General features: G+C 34.9%; 1 protein-coding gene across 1 annotated transcript in view; it reads right to left on the minus strand.

Moving 5' to 3' along the window:
* The window catches only part of FMN1 (formin 1), a 141,663-nt gene that overhangs the window by 57,631 nt on the left and 69,744 nt on the right, over positions 1–14,288 (minus strand). The window contains exons 7-11 of the mRNA XM_062577077.1: positions 12,790–12,851; positions 11,744–11,832; positions 6,475–6,604; positions 4,097–4,243; positions 1,205–1,264 (exon numbers count right to left, since the gene is read on the minus strand). Of these exons, the coding sequence (XP_062433061.1) occupies positions 1,205–1,264; positions 4,097–4,243; positions 6,475–6,604; positions 11,744–11,832; positions 12,790–12,851 (488 nt within the window). The remainder of the gene's footprint in view (positions 1–1,204; positions 1,265–4,096; positions 4,244–6,474; positions 6,605–11,743; positions 11,833–12,789; positions 12,852–14,288) is intronic.

A 14,288-nucleotide genomic window follows, 5' to 3' on the forward strand; every position in this document is an offset into this window, starting at 1 on the left:
TTATAAAGACATGAACATTCAGGAAAAAAGTTAGTTAAGTGGATGAAATTGCCTCCACTTCCTTACAACAGAAGATAAACTGCTTTGTCCTACAAAATTCCCATAGTAAAATTACAGTCTAGCAAAAACTTGACAAAATTTTAGATAATTAAATTGTTAGCTTCAACATTATGGAAAAAGAGATAATTACACATATGAATACCCTGACAACTGAGAAACACGCAGGGCTATCAAAATTGCTCTTGTGAGCATCTTTTTACAAGAAAGCTATTTACGGTAAAGTAACGACACCTTGTTTTCTAAAAAAAGAAAGTACAGATCTACATAACTGCTAGTTTTCAATCTCTACAGCTCAGCCTGAAGAGCTGTATACGGACCCTCCAATGTTGGAGATGCTTGCAGTTACTTCAGTTTTACTCCTGCAAAATATTTACGACTACTAACCTTTCATTTCACCACCCATAGATAAGAAGGAACAAAATTAACAAATGAAAATAAATGAAAAAGATGTTTATATTCAACTAGAGACAGGACTATGAAAAATAATTCTGATCTGAGAATTCAGAAGCTAAGTACTGGCATATTTTTAATTTCTCCCCCCTAAAAAAACACTCCATACTTAAAATCAATCAATGATGACATTTTAATTTAAAAGAAAACAGTACAAATATTGTACTTCAAAACTCCGGGTACTACTCCATAAATGTAAATAATTCAAAGCAGCAGAACCTATTCCTGCATTTCCAATCTCTAACTTCATCACCATCAACTGACTCATCTATCTTAAAATACTAACCTGTCTCTGTCATTAGAGAGAAATCATGCTTCTGACTTTCATTATTGTCCCATGGAAGTCAGAATTACAAGTAACCTGAGTGTAAGGGGCCAGGACTGGAATGACCCCTCTCCAGCCCACAGCAGTCACAGGCAACCACCTGCAATGTTTAGTTCAAAAGAATCCCAGAAGTTCCACAGTTAATGTTAGATTTTCCAGAATTATACAGAACCTGTAGCAAATTTCATACCTACGAAGGCCTGCAACTATTAAAAGCAGAAGAGATGGATACTGTTTTCCTCTTACAGCTACTACACTCAGATTAAAAAAAAAAAAAAAAAAAAAAAAAAAAAGTAAATACAAACCCTTTTACAATCTGTTAAAGAAATATACTTTCAAAGAGACTGATACAGCAAACGGATCTTTTACCTTATCACAGTGGCGTAGGTAATATATGACGACATAATCCACAAGATTGATACCATTATCCTAGGAAAAAAAATAGATACATTACTAAAAAGTTAAACTGGATATATAAAACTGTTAAAGGTACATGGAGAATATTATTTCAAGTGAAAATTTACTACATTAAAAGAAATATACTATCAATTTATTTTGTTTAGAGAAATAGGACTCAATATCTTTAGCCCTAATATTATTTACCAAAAAATTCATCTTTTATAACAATCACAGGCTTGACTGCATCACTGCAGACTAGAGCTTCTGGTACAGAAAACATGCAGTGGGAGAAGCTGCTATTCTTGCTTTTCTTTTTTAATGATACAAGGCATTTTTAAGAGATATTAATATTAGAGTGAATTCAGAACTATTCAAGCGAACAGAACTTCTTGATTCCTCTACTCTCAATTCATCTGTAATGCAAATCTGAAAGGGGCATAGGAATTTCTCGTATATTACCCCAAATACAAAACTAGACAGCATATAGCTAACAAGTGCATTTCCTGCACTGTTGCTTTATGAATACAAATTTTAATGATCACTCTGTGGAATCACCATTTCCTTGATCCTGCTTCCCCTACTATTACTGTATATAACAACATTTTATTTTGTTATATGTCATTGGGTCATCATAGGTCAGATGAACTAAAAGAAAAGGTAGAACTGTGACTTATACATTACAGGATATTATTCAACAGCATAAAAGAAACATAATATAGGGACTTATATCTGGAATGTCTTTGATGTTTTTTGTATGTGTTTTTATATTATATATTGACAGGTATCAGGATAAAAGTTTGTGTGTGTACAGTGTCTGATTTCCTGTACAGAGCTGCCTCGCTTATATTTCAGCCTGCAGCATATTACATTTTATTAATATCATACAGCAGCAAAATTCTTAACTAAGCAAGTCATTGCTGTTATGCAGACAAAGACATTCTGCTTTTATAACAGTTTTCTTCAGAATACATTGTTGGCAGGTTGCGTGACAGACAACGAACTGAGGTCACCTGAAAATACTTGATTGCCCTTGTAAAGTAAAATATGCCTATTATTCTATTTTTTGCAAGTCAGAGTATCAAACCTATCACTTTATTTTAAACAGCATTTACAGAAGACAAAATACAGAGATTCTGCAGTGAGCTACAACTTTTTTTAAAGTCTATACCAAGTAATTTTCTGGGCCTCATGTGACAACAAATGGCTTTTATGTGAAATAAAAGATATTCAGCACTGACTTTACTTTCACCCTTTACCTGGAAATCATATTGCTTGCTGGCAATTCCCAGAAAGGGAATAACAGCACACTTAGTTTTCAAAGATACGAGACCTTCTGTTCTTCTTGGCCAATATGGTCTAATGCTTATCTCTGAGGTTTCCTGCCTGCCTATAGTACCTGGCCCCTTCGAGCCTTTTATGCACGTTGTAGACTGGCGACAGGCTACTGTATTTAAAGGGAAACTAAATACTGTAAATTTTTAGCTTGTTTAGCTTGAACAAATCTTATGCAATTATACTGTGTCTTTGTCAGCCCTTTCCTTAATTCATAACTTTGGAACCTGCTAGCTAAATTCAGCCAAATTGGAAAGTCCCATAGATAATTAAATTCTTACAAGTTTATGTTGGAGAGAAGAGGGAGACTAAAATTAGTACTTCTACTGAGAAAAGTCAGGCGAAGCTCAGCTGTTTTACATTTTTCTTCACAGCAGTCAGCACTGGCTGACCAATGAGCACCTCAGTACTGGGAAACTCTGCCTGGGGTTCTAGGTTAGCTGCAGCATGCGCTGTGTCTTGTCCAAAGAGTAGGGATGGAAGACAGCAGTCAAGGGGACATCTGAATTATTGCAGTGGAGAGGACAGGAGATAGGAGAGGAAGGACACAAATCCAGTGGAAAAGTTTTCACACATTCATTTGCTCATGCACAATTTATTTTATCTTCTTTTTACTCTGTGCCAACCCACATGAAGGTATTCACAAGAAAGGCAAAAACATCCTACATATACTGTTTATCTCACATTGCCTGCCTCCCAGATGGAGAGCATCCCCACATATAGAACTGGCAACAAAAGCTTACACTCTATTATATACAGCATTTCATACAGGAAAAGAGGAAGGGCAGGAGAAAATAATTTTTCTTCTCTCCCTTCAAATCTGTACCAGCATTAGCAGAAGATACCTCCTGCTATTTGCTGCTTCCCATATCCATGTGGTGTCCTAGGTATGCTTTGGCAGAGAGGGACATAGAGCAGTGTTTGAACTGCCTGTATTCATGCTCTATACCTACCTATCTGCCAATTGAAAAAAAAAAGACTAGCAATACTTTGTTGAGTTTGACACATCTTTCTGAAGAGAATTCTTTATATTATGTATTTTTATCCTTTATATAATACTTTATATATATTCTGTATATAACACTTTACTGTATAACCTACATTGAAGCTTTCCTCTTTCAATATTTTGTTTTTTCTAAAACTTGACCTTTATAGCATTTTCCCTTCCAACCTCCTTAAGAGCAATAAAAAAGAATGAGGACAACTGGAGAAGTCTTCAGCTGTGTATGCTCTCTCACTTCTATCTATTGTAATTAAGTCCCCACCAGTAAAAGAAACACAGAAGTTTTCACAAAAAATAATCATCTAAGTGGCATCAGGCAGGAGATACAGGAGATTTACAGAGAGCAGGGGATATTTAGAAGGAAGAGGTGAAAAGTGGGGAGAAAAAAAAGCAACAAAATAGTATAAAGTGCCTTACTGTTTGAAGCAAAGAACAGTAAGAAATGAAAAAAGATTTTACTTTTTTCAGATGATAGAACAAAAAGATCTCTGGAGAAAAGTGATCTGTAAATAAAAATGAGTACTTACTCTGCTTTTGACATCCTTTAGTTTGGGGAGTATTTCCAAACCAAATCCGTCAGCTTGACCTCGGGTCCTGTTTCCACCATTCATATAATTTCCAAAAGCCAGAATCAAACCTAAAATTTCCTTTACACTTGTCATGTTCAGCAAAGCCTGGAAAATGGATATGAGCTTGTAATTTCAGACGGTACAAAAATATTCCTATTTTTCTTCACTATAATGAGAATGATAAAACCAGATTTCCCTAGTTTCTCTAAAGCTTTCTCTAATTTCTATTGTCCTTCCTACCCTTTCCAGTTAGACCTGAAGCCTAGAGGCTGTGAAAATGGCAGGGTGCAGTTTCCCATTTATCTCTTACTACTTCTATACCTTCTGTTCTGGGCTTAAAAGTAACAGATATATTTTGACTATTGCCTAGGGAAACTAATATTGGACTATGAGACTAAGCCTCAGTCCTTCTTTCAACCATAAACGCTCTATAGTCATAAGGTTTCATCTATGGTGCATGTAACCTATTCATTTCTCAATGCATACTGGAGAAGGGGTTTGATCAAATATTATCCCACGCAATTAACTGCTTTTCAACTTGTCTCTCGTTGTCTCACAAATCCATCCATCATAAATAAACTTTACTCACAGAGCTTACAGTGGGCAATCACAAAAAAATCAATTCAACTGTGAAAATCTGATATGGAATCAGTAGTTTGTAAAAACAGATTATCAAAATACCAGTTTTAGAGTCACATTTTTAATAATAATCAAGCTTACACCAGGGAAGCAGTTGTGTTAGCTCTCATAGTTTAAAACCTTGTTTTCAAACTATCTAATGTTTCTCTTTATGTTCCACGTGTCACATCTATCCTTTAATGACTTTCTTAAGCAACCTTTGAAAAGCCCATCACGACAGCGCAATAGGTCTGTGCATCAGTTTGAAAGAGAGGTGGGAAATCAAATTTGGTGATTCTTACTATTTTAATTTTAGAGAAATTAAGAAACACTTAAATAAAGTGTTTCATGCTTTAACTAGTGCAGGACTGGTACAGGATCAGATGTTTATGAGAAAAACAAAATTTATTATTCTATCTTTTATTCAATCTATACAAAGCAAATTGTATAGCATCATGTACTATGCAGATGACAGCAAGATTAATGCAGGAAGTTTTACCGAAAGAGATTACTTAACATTCATAGTAACTTAAAAATCCTAACAAAGAGGTGGTTTATCATGAGTTTGTGTAATGCACAGTCAAAGGGAAGATGAGCTATTTTTGCTGCCCCTGGGCCAGATTCAGAGAGTCATATTCAGTCTGCTTCTCATTGTTCCTGGTGCTCTGGAAATTAACATTTCTCGGTCCATACTTGGAGTAGATATAGCAGGGTTAAGAACTAAATCACTGTGCATCAAAAGGCAAAAGAAGAAATCTAGAAACTCAGTGGAAAATTAATGAATTATTTAAATTCCATATGAAGGCATCTATCTTGTCAGTCCCAGACTCTGAGACTTAGACCTAATTCTCAATTACAGTTAAAGCAACTTTACATTACACTGAAAATGAAGATGAATTTTGAAGTTAATATCAAGTGATTTTAGGAATGCTTATCATTTTCACAATACTAGCTTTTATTTATTGGAAGAATCAATCATGATGTGAGCTCCTCATAAATAAACTGAAAGTAATACCTCTTTCCCTCTCTCATAGAAACTGATTCATTACTAACATCTCCTTTGCAAAGTAAGAGCTAAGTAATTATTCTTCCTGTAAGAATATGGAAAGAAAATCACAAGGGTAGAACGTGGGCAGTACATGAGAGCAAAGCAGTTCAAACTAGATTTTTCACACGGCAAAGCAAACACTTTAAAAATGCTGTCCTGTCCAGGATCTCGTAACTTCAAGGGACTATTTAGTTTTTCTTTTAATTCTAATCTCATTTTACTTTTCTTATTTTATTTTTTATAATTTCAAAATCTTGTCTTCAGTTATTTACAGTACAGAAATCTTAGATAAAGCTTTGTAAGGCAGTATATAATCTGCTATATTGGGGTCATAGAAATGTATACATACCAAAGTAGTAAGGTAATGCGTGTGATAAGCAGCTATTGTTGATGGCACCAAAAGTGATATGCAAATAAAATAAGTTTGGAAGGCCTCATACTAAACTAGTTCAATATTTAAGTCTATTTTATGGAGAATAACTATTACTGCACTTAATTGATTACTGCAATTATAACTGCAATTAATTAAAGAAATTTAATCTATTTTTAGCCAACATCTAGGCTTAAAGTTCCTCACTTACAGTAAAAAAAAAAAAAAAAAAAAAAAAAAGGAAGCATAAAGAATCTAAAATAGCTTGAATTTGTTATCATAGCTTTCATTAGGACTTACCTTGGACACTCGAGTTATGATATCAACCTTCCGGTGCACTGATGTTATCCCTTCAGAGAAAACTGACTGGAAGATGATGCACTGGGCTCGTTCTGTGAAGTTGGGGATCTGAGATAATTCATATAAAAATCTGTGAAAAAAAAGAGTATGAAGAAGTCCTTACATTTCATATCTGTTGGATATATAATGAATCAGAGCAGTAGTAGTAAAACTACACATAAGGAAATCTTTCTTGTTTTGAATCAAAATTTAAATCTGAGAGAATTCATAACAGGATCTCCTAAAACACCAAACATAAAGAACATAGCCACCAGTATCAAGAAATCAGCAAGAAGTTAATCCTATTAGTATCAGAGCTGCCCAGTAATCATAAACCTAGATTACAGCCTGTTGCACAAGTAAGCTGGCTTGTGTGTGAGAGTCTGGATGAATACGATCTGTATATCGAGTAGATTAATTGGCCTATTAAGGGATAAGCAGTGTCAAAAGATAATATTGTAAATACCTTTTAGCCTAATGTTTCTCCAAATACTGGACAAGTTTTATCTAGGCCAGTTACAGGCTAGCCTCAACGGTAGCAGCAAGGATAGGAGACTACTCAGCAGCACAGGAAATAATAGTTATCAATAGGTCAAAAAATGATCGATCTGTTAGATGTGTTTATTTTCCTGATTCATAATTTTGAAAGTCTGTGAAAAGATTTTTGCTGTATCTACTGGGTACTGCAATCATGAATTTATAAGAATATTTTTGAAACTCTAGCTTAAAGAATCTTCGCTGGAAATCACAAAAATTGGAAAAAGAATCTGTCTGGAAATTCAGGCTCAGAAGTGATCCTAGAAAGGGCCTTTCCCTTTATAGGAAAGAGCTAGAGAAACAGTATCTATTTGCTGTTTTCATTAACGCATTTTTGCTTCATTTTAAAACGTGCCCAGTAATGTGTCACTCAACGTATTTCTGCAAAGTTATTTTATAACATAAAAAGTCTGCCAAAAAATTCTTCTGATGTTCAGCCTCAATTTTCTTTTCCTAATTTGCACCGTACTTTCAATTACGTAACAGCCTGTTTTTATAGTAATGTACCTATCTACCTATTCAGCTTTACAATATTTGCAGATTCAGTCACTGGTCAGCAAAGTTACTAGCTCATTTTCTTAATTTGTCCTCATGTGTCCATGTTTCTCATAAGTCCATTTCAGCTTTCTTCCTTGCACTGTTTGGTAGGAAAAAAAAATACAAGTATATTCAACATCTCCTGTTTGAGTACTGCAAAATGAAAGCACCCAAAGGAATGAATGATTCCTCCCTTTTCTCCTCTTTCTCAGTCTAAACCAGAAAAGTTTCACTTAAAAATACAAGAAACTTTAAAATGTCTTATAATAGCAGGATCTACATAATTTGCTTTCTGGGTTTTGAGTCTAAGATTTCAGTGTTACATACTTTCATGACATCCAAAAACAGTCTTTTGCTTCAATATCACTTTAGAAAAACTATTTGAATTTGCTGCCTACAGGTATCCTTAGATCCCATTAATGTGATGGCTTAAAGATCCTTCTGTCTCCCTGAACCCTGGGAAATTTTCTGAACCACTTATTCTACTGGCTTGAATTTTTACTATTTTAAAAAATTATTTCAGCCAATAATTCTGATTTCTCTGAATTGTTTCTTCTTCATAGTAAATAACATCAGTACCTTTCAAACTCCTTTATAGGTCTCTCATGCTTGCAATGCTTTGCTGTCTGCGCAGTTAGTCTCTAAAAAACTCGCCAAAATCCACCTGTGGCTGGTGTCAATACTACATTCTAATTGAACTCTCATTTTATCATTCTTTTTCTGCCTTGCCTTTTGAGAAAATCTATTGTGAGAGAAGGACTGAGGAAGCTAGGCTTGGCTCTTGTGCTTAAGTTGTGGGAAAAAAAGAGAAATGCCAAGCTGGTATTAATAAAAATGCTTCCTATTGGGAATGAATGGTATTGCCAGGAAACAAGAGGATACTTTGCACTTTGTGTGAGTGAAACAAAAGAAAGAAAAAAAACCAAACTGCCTCACAATAGCTCTAATGTACACATACATCTTAAAAAAGTTTAATTTTAAAAATTCAAATGGCACATTTTCTTGCCTTCCCTTGAAAAGGGAACTATCATGTACACACATCAGAATACACAGTGTCACAGAATACAAGACATACACAATGTCCTTGTTTGTGCTGAGAGTCAGTAATTCAGCAAAAAAGGAAAATATCTCCAGATTTCAAAGTTCAAAGTATCCAATGTAAATATTCAGACAGAACATTATAACTGAAACCTGTCACAAAAAGGAATCTTAGTGACTACAAATGCATTTATTAAGCAGAAAGTTATTGCATCAATCTGTGGTTACCAAAGACAGACATATTCCAGTAAGAGGGCCCTAGAAAAAATTTTTGAAGCAAAAAGAATATTCTGAGTTCAGTTATTTTTGTAGTCATACACTGAGAAAAGTACGATTTTGACATAAAGCAATAATGAAAAGAATCTGACATAATTTTTGATGGGTTTCTCATTGCTTCACTTTTCATGGCCTAAAGTAAACAGAGAATTTGCTGTTCATCTGTGTGAGGTCCATTTTATTCTTCTCCTGCAGAAATTGTAAATAAAAAGTACATTTACTTGAGAAGTCTTTTATCCTAACAGAATCTTGTAATAAAGGATTTCAGAGTATTTTCAATTCAGACATATGTCCATGATGTTTGTATAACAGTGAGAACATATTCAGAAGACAGACAAAGAAGGCTGATTCTACGAAGGTAAACAATTTACCAGTTCACATGCATCCACAACATTCCAAGAATATCACGTTTAGAAAGAAAATGACATTACTCAGAAAAAAAAGTCATATTTTGTTTGCAAATATCAGTAGCTCTCTGCTTCCTGAATTCCAATTACATACAGAAGAGAAAAGTTCAGTACCATATTGTGCCACCATTTCCTTCATTAATATTTCTTTCATAGTAGGAAGAACTTCACAGAGATTGTATTACAGCTAAAAGACACTTCTTGGAAACTAGCTTAAACATCTGCATTCTACTAGCAAAGCCCCAAGTTGTGGCCAGTTTTGCATATAAAAAGCTTTATCGTGTTAATGAATATTAGCATTTTAACAACTGTTATCACAAAGCATAATCAAAGGGGATATTGTCATGTTGCTGAGATATATTTTCATTTTATGCTAACAACAGCAAATATGACATGGCAGCCAAACAAATCAAAATCACTTGTGCAGAAGAGCCTTAATAATACCAGCAAAGCTTTCTTTTTGTTTGGAAATCCCAAACATAAAAACTGGCAAAAGTTTCCTTTAGACTTCAGTGAATTCAAGCTAATGGTTTTGGTATATGAACATCTATCATCAGTATTTGCAATCACTTTTTACAAATGGTTTTGTTTGTGTAGGCTTATGCCCTGTAGCAATTAACTTTAATCACATGTACAAATTTAGCACTTTTCTGTTTTTAATCTTTTCTGAGTTAACAGGAATATTAGACTTTCAACAGATCTCCAGTACTGCATTTATTGAAGCTGACCTAGACAACAATACCAGCAGCACCTGACCTACTGGATTTTCAGAAAGGACATAATTTTGAAGGACCAATAAAAATTATACAAGTGCATCATCAGTATATTGTCTCACTTTGAAGCAACATTTTACAAAGCCAGTTTTCTTAATTAATGTATTTTAATATAACAATAATATTTTTATATATATATAATATTATATATATTATATCAATATTATATCAAGAATCAATATATAATATTATATATATATATATATAATTATAATATAATATAATAAGATAATTAAGACTTACCCAGAGAACATCTGATAAAGAGTATTTTTCTTTGATACTGCTATTTCACTCCGAATGACTAGGCATAGTTACTATATTTACAGTTCTTCAATTTTAATTGCCGAACAATGATATGATAAGTCTGACCTTGTGTTTAATGAAGATCAGCCTCACTCCACTGTAATTTACAGAACTGGAACAACCTTTTATAACTCTACACAAGCTCTATACAATTCGTATTTTCCTGAATATAAAATATATTTACATTTATTTCACTCAGTTATACAGCAAAACAAAGCTTCAACTCTGGAAAACATGAACTAGCCACTCAGTGTATTCTTGTGCTCCAAGCGAAGGCAGTGAAAACATGGACATGGGAGGCATGAACAAGCCAATACGTCCACTTTAGGGATATTCACGTTCTTAAGTCTTGCTCCTGGGATGACAGTCTCATCTCCCAGCATTAACCTATTCCCCAATGAACCACATTCAGCTGTCAGCAACAAGTATTTGGCTGCCTTATGGAAAGAGAAAAAAAAAAATCTGTTCTTCATCACCATCAGCCTCCAAATGGGGGAAAAAAGGTAGAAACACATACTACTTCTGACATCAGGCAATTAGATTCTACCTCTCTCGCTTCGTTGTCTCCTCTTCCTACGCTTTCTTATGCTGACGATAGCAGAAATGACAAAAACAGACAACAGAGAAAAGAAAGCGAGGTGGCAGAGGGGCTTCAGGGCAGGAAAAGGAGGAGAGGATGGAAGTACAAAGGGAGAAGTGTAGCAAAGCAGAAGACAGATGCCACAGGCAGGTGTAAATAAAGAATCAAACATATACATTATAATAAAATACAGGTTATCACTCTTTTCAGGGATTTCTATGACCTTCATGTTGGTCTACGGCGTATTGCAACAGCAGGAGCAATACCTAAAAACATTTTTACATTTTTATCTTAACATGTGTCACTGCCTACAAGAGTCAAGGGAGAGGAAATCTGGAACGAGCCTGTAGGTCTGCAGGCAGCACTGCTAGAGCACATCGTGTCTTGGTTACAGGCTCACCAAAACCTTCTGTTTGTGTAGTTCTTCCATGTAACCAAAATCAGTCTGGCCCTGGTTTATGATACACTAGTTTAGCCTTAAGGTTCCAACAGAAGAATAAGGAAATGGGAACAGAATGGTTTTTTTTTACTGATTCAAGGCTATATATTTAACCAGTTCCGGTGGTCCAAGCTGATCTAGTATTATCTATAATATATCAAAATGTTATGTGATAAAGGCAAGCTTTATATTATGCCTTGAAATACAGAAAAGAAGTTAAAAGTTAGCTAGCAAAAATTATGTATCCTGAGCCTCTCTAACCTATCAGCAAAGTGATAGACTACATAATGATAAAATATTACCAAAAAATATATAATAATAAAATAACACAAAAGCTTACTGTTCTGGTTTATCCAGGAACTTCAGTTCCTCCTCTTTTGAAGTCTGGTAATGTTGCTTGATTTTTTCCAGTTCATCCTTTTGTGCTCTCTGAGTGAATTAATATAAATTAATAAATGACTAATTTATAACAAATTAATAAATCACTAATTTACTTGTCTGTCAGCAGATCACAGTTATATTTTTATTTGGGGCACATTTAGACCATGCAAAGAAGTGAGGCATAAAGATCCAGGAGCTAGCATTCACCTAAGCTGGTAAATTCTTACAGTGCACTGCGGTATCATTCAGATTCACCAGCCCTGGCCTCAAAATGAACCATCCTTGGAGAGCACAGCACCAAAGAAATATAGCTACAAGGTGCTTCAGGACTCAGCTTAGGTCAGAGAGGCAGCTGAGAGGTTTCTACAGCTAAGTGTAAATGTGTCCTTAACGCTTTGCATGCAACCAGATTCACACGGACTCACTCCATGAATTCTATCTACAGGTGTACAACTGAAACGTTCTCACTCTACACAGCAACTCGGGTAGGGACCGCAATGCACAGTGCCTGAAGTAATTGCTTTAGCCACTTATATATCTTGAATGAGAAAAACTTATCTTAGTCCACAAGAGGCCTTAGAAAATTAGAAATAATGAATATCTGAAAAGAACCCATGTTCAAGACACAAATTAAGCAAAAATGAGTTCTGCCTAAGCATTATGGGATATTGATAAAAGAGTAAAAACCTCAGTAAGGTCAGTATTTTTCAGGCAGTTCAGGAGAGAACACTACTGTATGTTGCCTCTTTTCCTACATTTTAACCTGATTCCAAATGCACTCTACTAGTTTAAATTTGATTTTAAGAACTGAGATATAAGAGAAATATGCATCTCAATAGATATCTTTGGATGATAGCCATTTTATTATTGTTACGTTCCTTAAATATTTTTTCTATAAAATATCTCCAGTCTAAAATAAAAACATAAAGCAAAATTTTATTAATTGCTTATCTGTCATTCTGAACTCAGTGCTGACTAACCACAGCTTTATCTCAACATACTTACATTTTCATACAGTGCTTCCAGTGTTTCCAGATCTACCACCGAGTCATCAACACACAATATAGCTGCATAGGATACAACCATAAATTAGATGCTAGAAAACACACTTTGAGTTCAACTGTTTTCTGTGAAACATATCAAAAAGATCTGAGATAGCTGAAAGAAATATTTATATCCAATTAATACTTTAACATATTCAACATTTTATTTTTGTCCTGACTTGAAATTACAGCATTCACTTACTACACTTACTACATGTCAGGGGAATGGAGTTCTTTTATTCTCCAGTGTATTGGGCAGTCAAGGATATGACCTGCCAGGTGCTCAGCAGCCTGTGTTGTAGGCCAGCCAGAAGAACATGACAGCACCACATACCAGAGAGTGAATAGTCCAGACTTTAAGGTAGCTTGGAAGACTAGATAGCAAGGAATTGAGAGTTAGGCCATTTAGATTAGCCTGTGTGCACGGGAGATCAGGCAGATACAAATACCGGAACACCAGGTCATCTTGGGGCTGGCAATCTTGGGAAGCAGACAGGCAGACAAACTTGCAAGGAAAGTCAGATTATGTCACAGATTTTTAAAGGTATCTTCACAAACTAGTTTTATCCACTAGAAAACTACCACCTCAAGATTTCCAAACAAAAACCTTTAAATCTCATATAGAGATACCTAAACTGTACTATCCAACGATTATTGATGCTTCTTTACCACAGATGAAAAGTCTCAGAATGTTTCCTTCCTTATTTCCAAACTATATGGCACTGTGGATTATGGCACCATGTGTTTCCAACATTTGCAAGTCCCACTACAATTTAGGAAATGTATTGGGACTGCTTTTGAAAACTAAATAGAGTTGGTTCCTGGTGCTCTCTAATGCTGTCTCACAGTTCTCTTAATGCTCTGAAATGTTAAATTCCAGTAAGCTAAGCAGTGCACAATGGCATAGGATAAAGAACTTAGGATCTTTAATTTTTCTGAAACCTGCATTTCATCATGATTCTTAACACTACTGGGCAGAATTTCCAACCTACCCACTTACATTAAAATGTTACTGGGAACATTAATGCCAGAAGGATCAAGATTAAAGCCCTTAGCAACTTTCCACATAACCACTAAACCATCGTTAGCTGGGACGTGATAACTTTTAATTTCAGCTGTATTAGATTTCTTCACCTTTATGCACGGAGGCTTAACTACATGTGAATTTAGAAGACTTTAAAAGCTCTTGCTGTATTTGTAATCCATGTTTGAAAGCGGTAAGGCGCACACATCTTTAAATAATTATTTAAAAGTAATAAGCTTTCGCCCACTCTCCCACCTACCCACGATTTTACATTGTGAAATTAACCAGCAGGCTAGTAAATTTTCCCTGTGGCAGGCTAATTAATTTTATTAAAAGGACCAGTGACATTTAGAATGCTTTAAAATTTTGCCTGTCAATTATGATTCCATCTGTTGACATTACACCTTGGTGAGAAGAAAAGGATTATACAGAGAGAG

This window comes from Rhea pennata, chromosome 5 (genome assembly GCF_028389875.1).
Source record: "Rhea pennata isolate bPtePen1 chromosome 5, bPtePen1.pri, whole genome shotgun sequence".
Classification (NCBI taxonomy): Eukaryota; Metazoa; Chordata; class Aves; order Rheiformes; family Rheidae; genus Rhea; species Rhea pennata.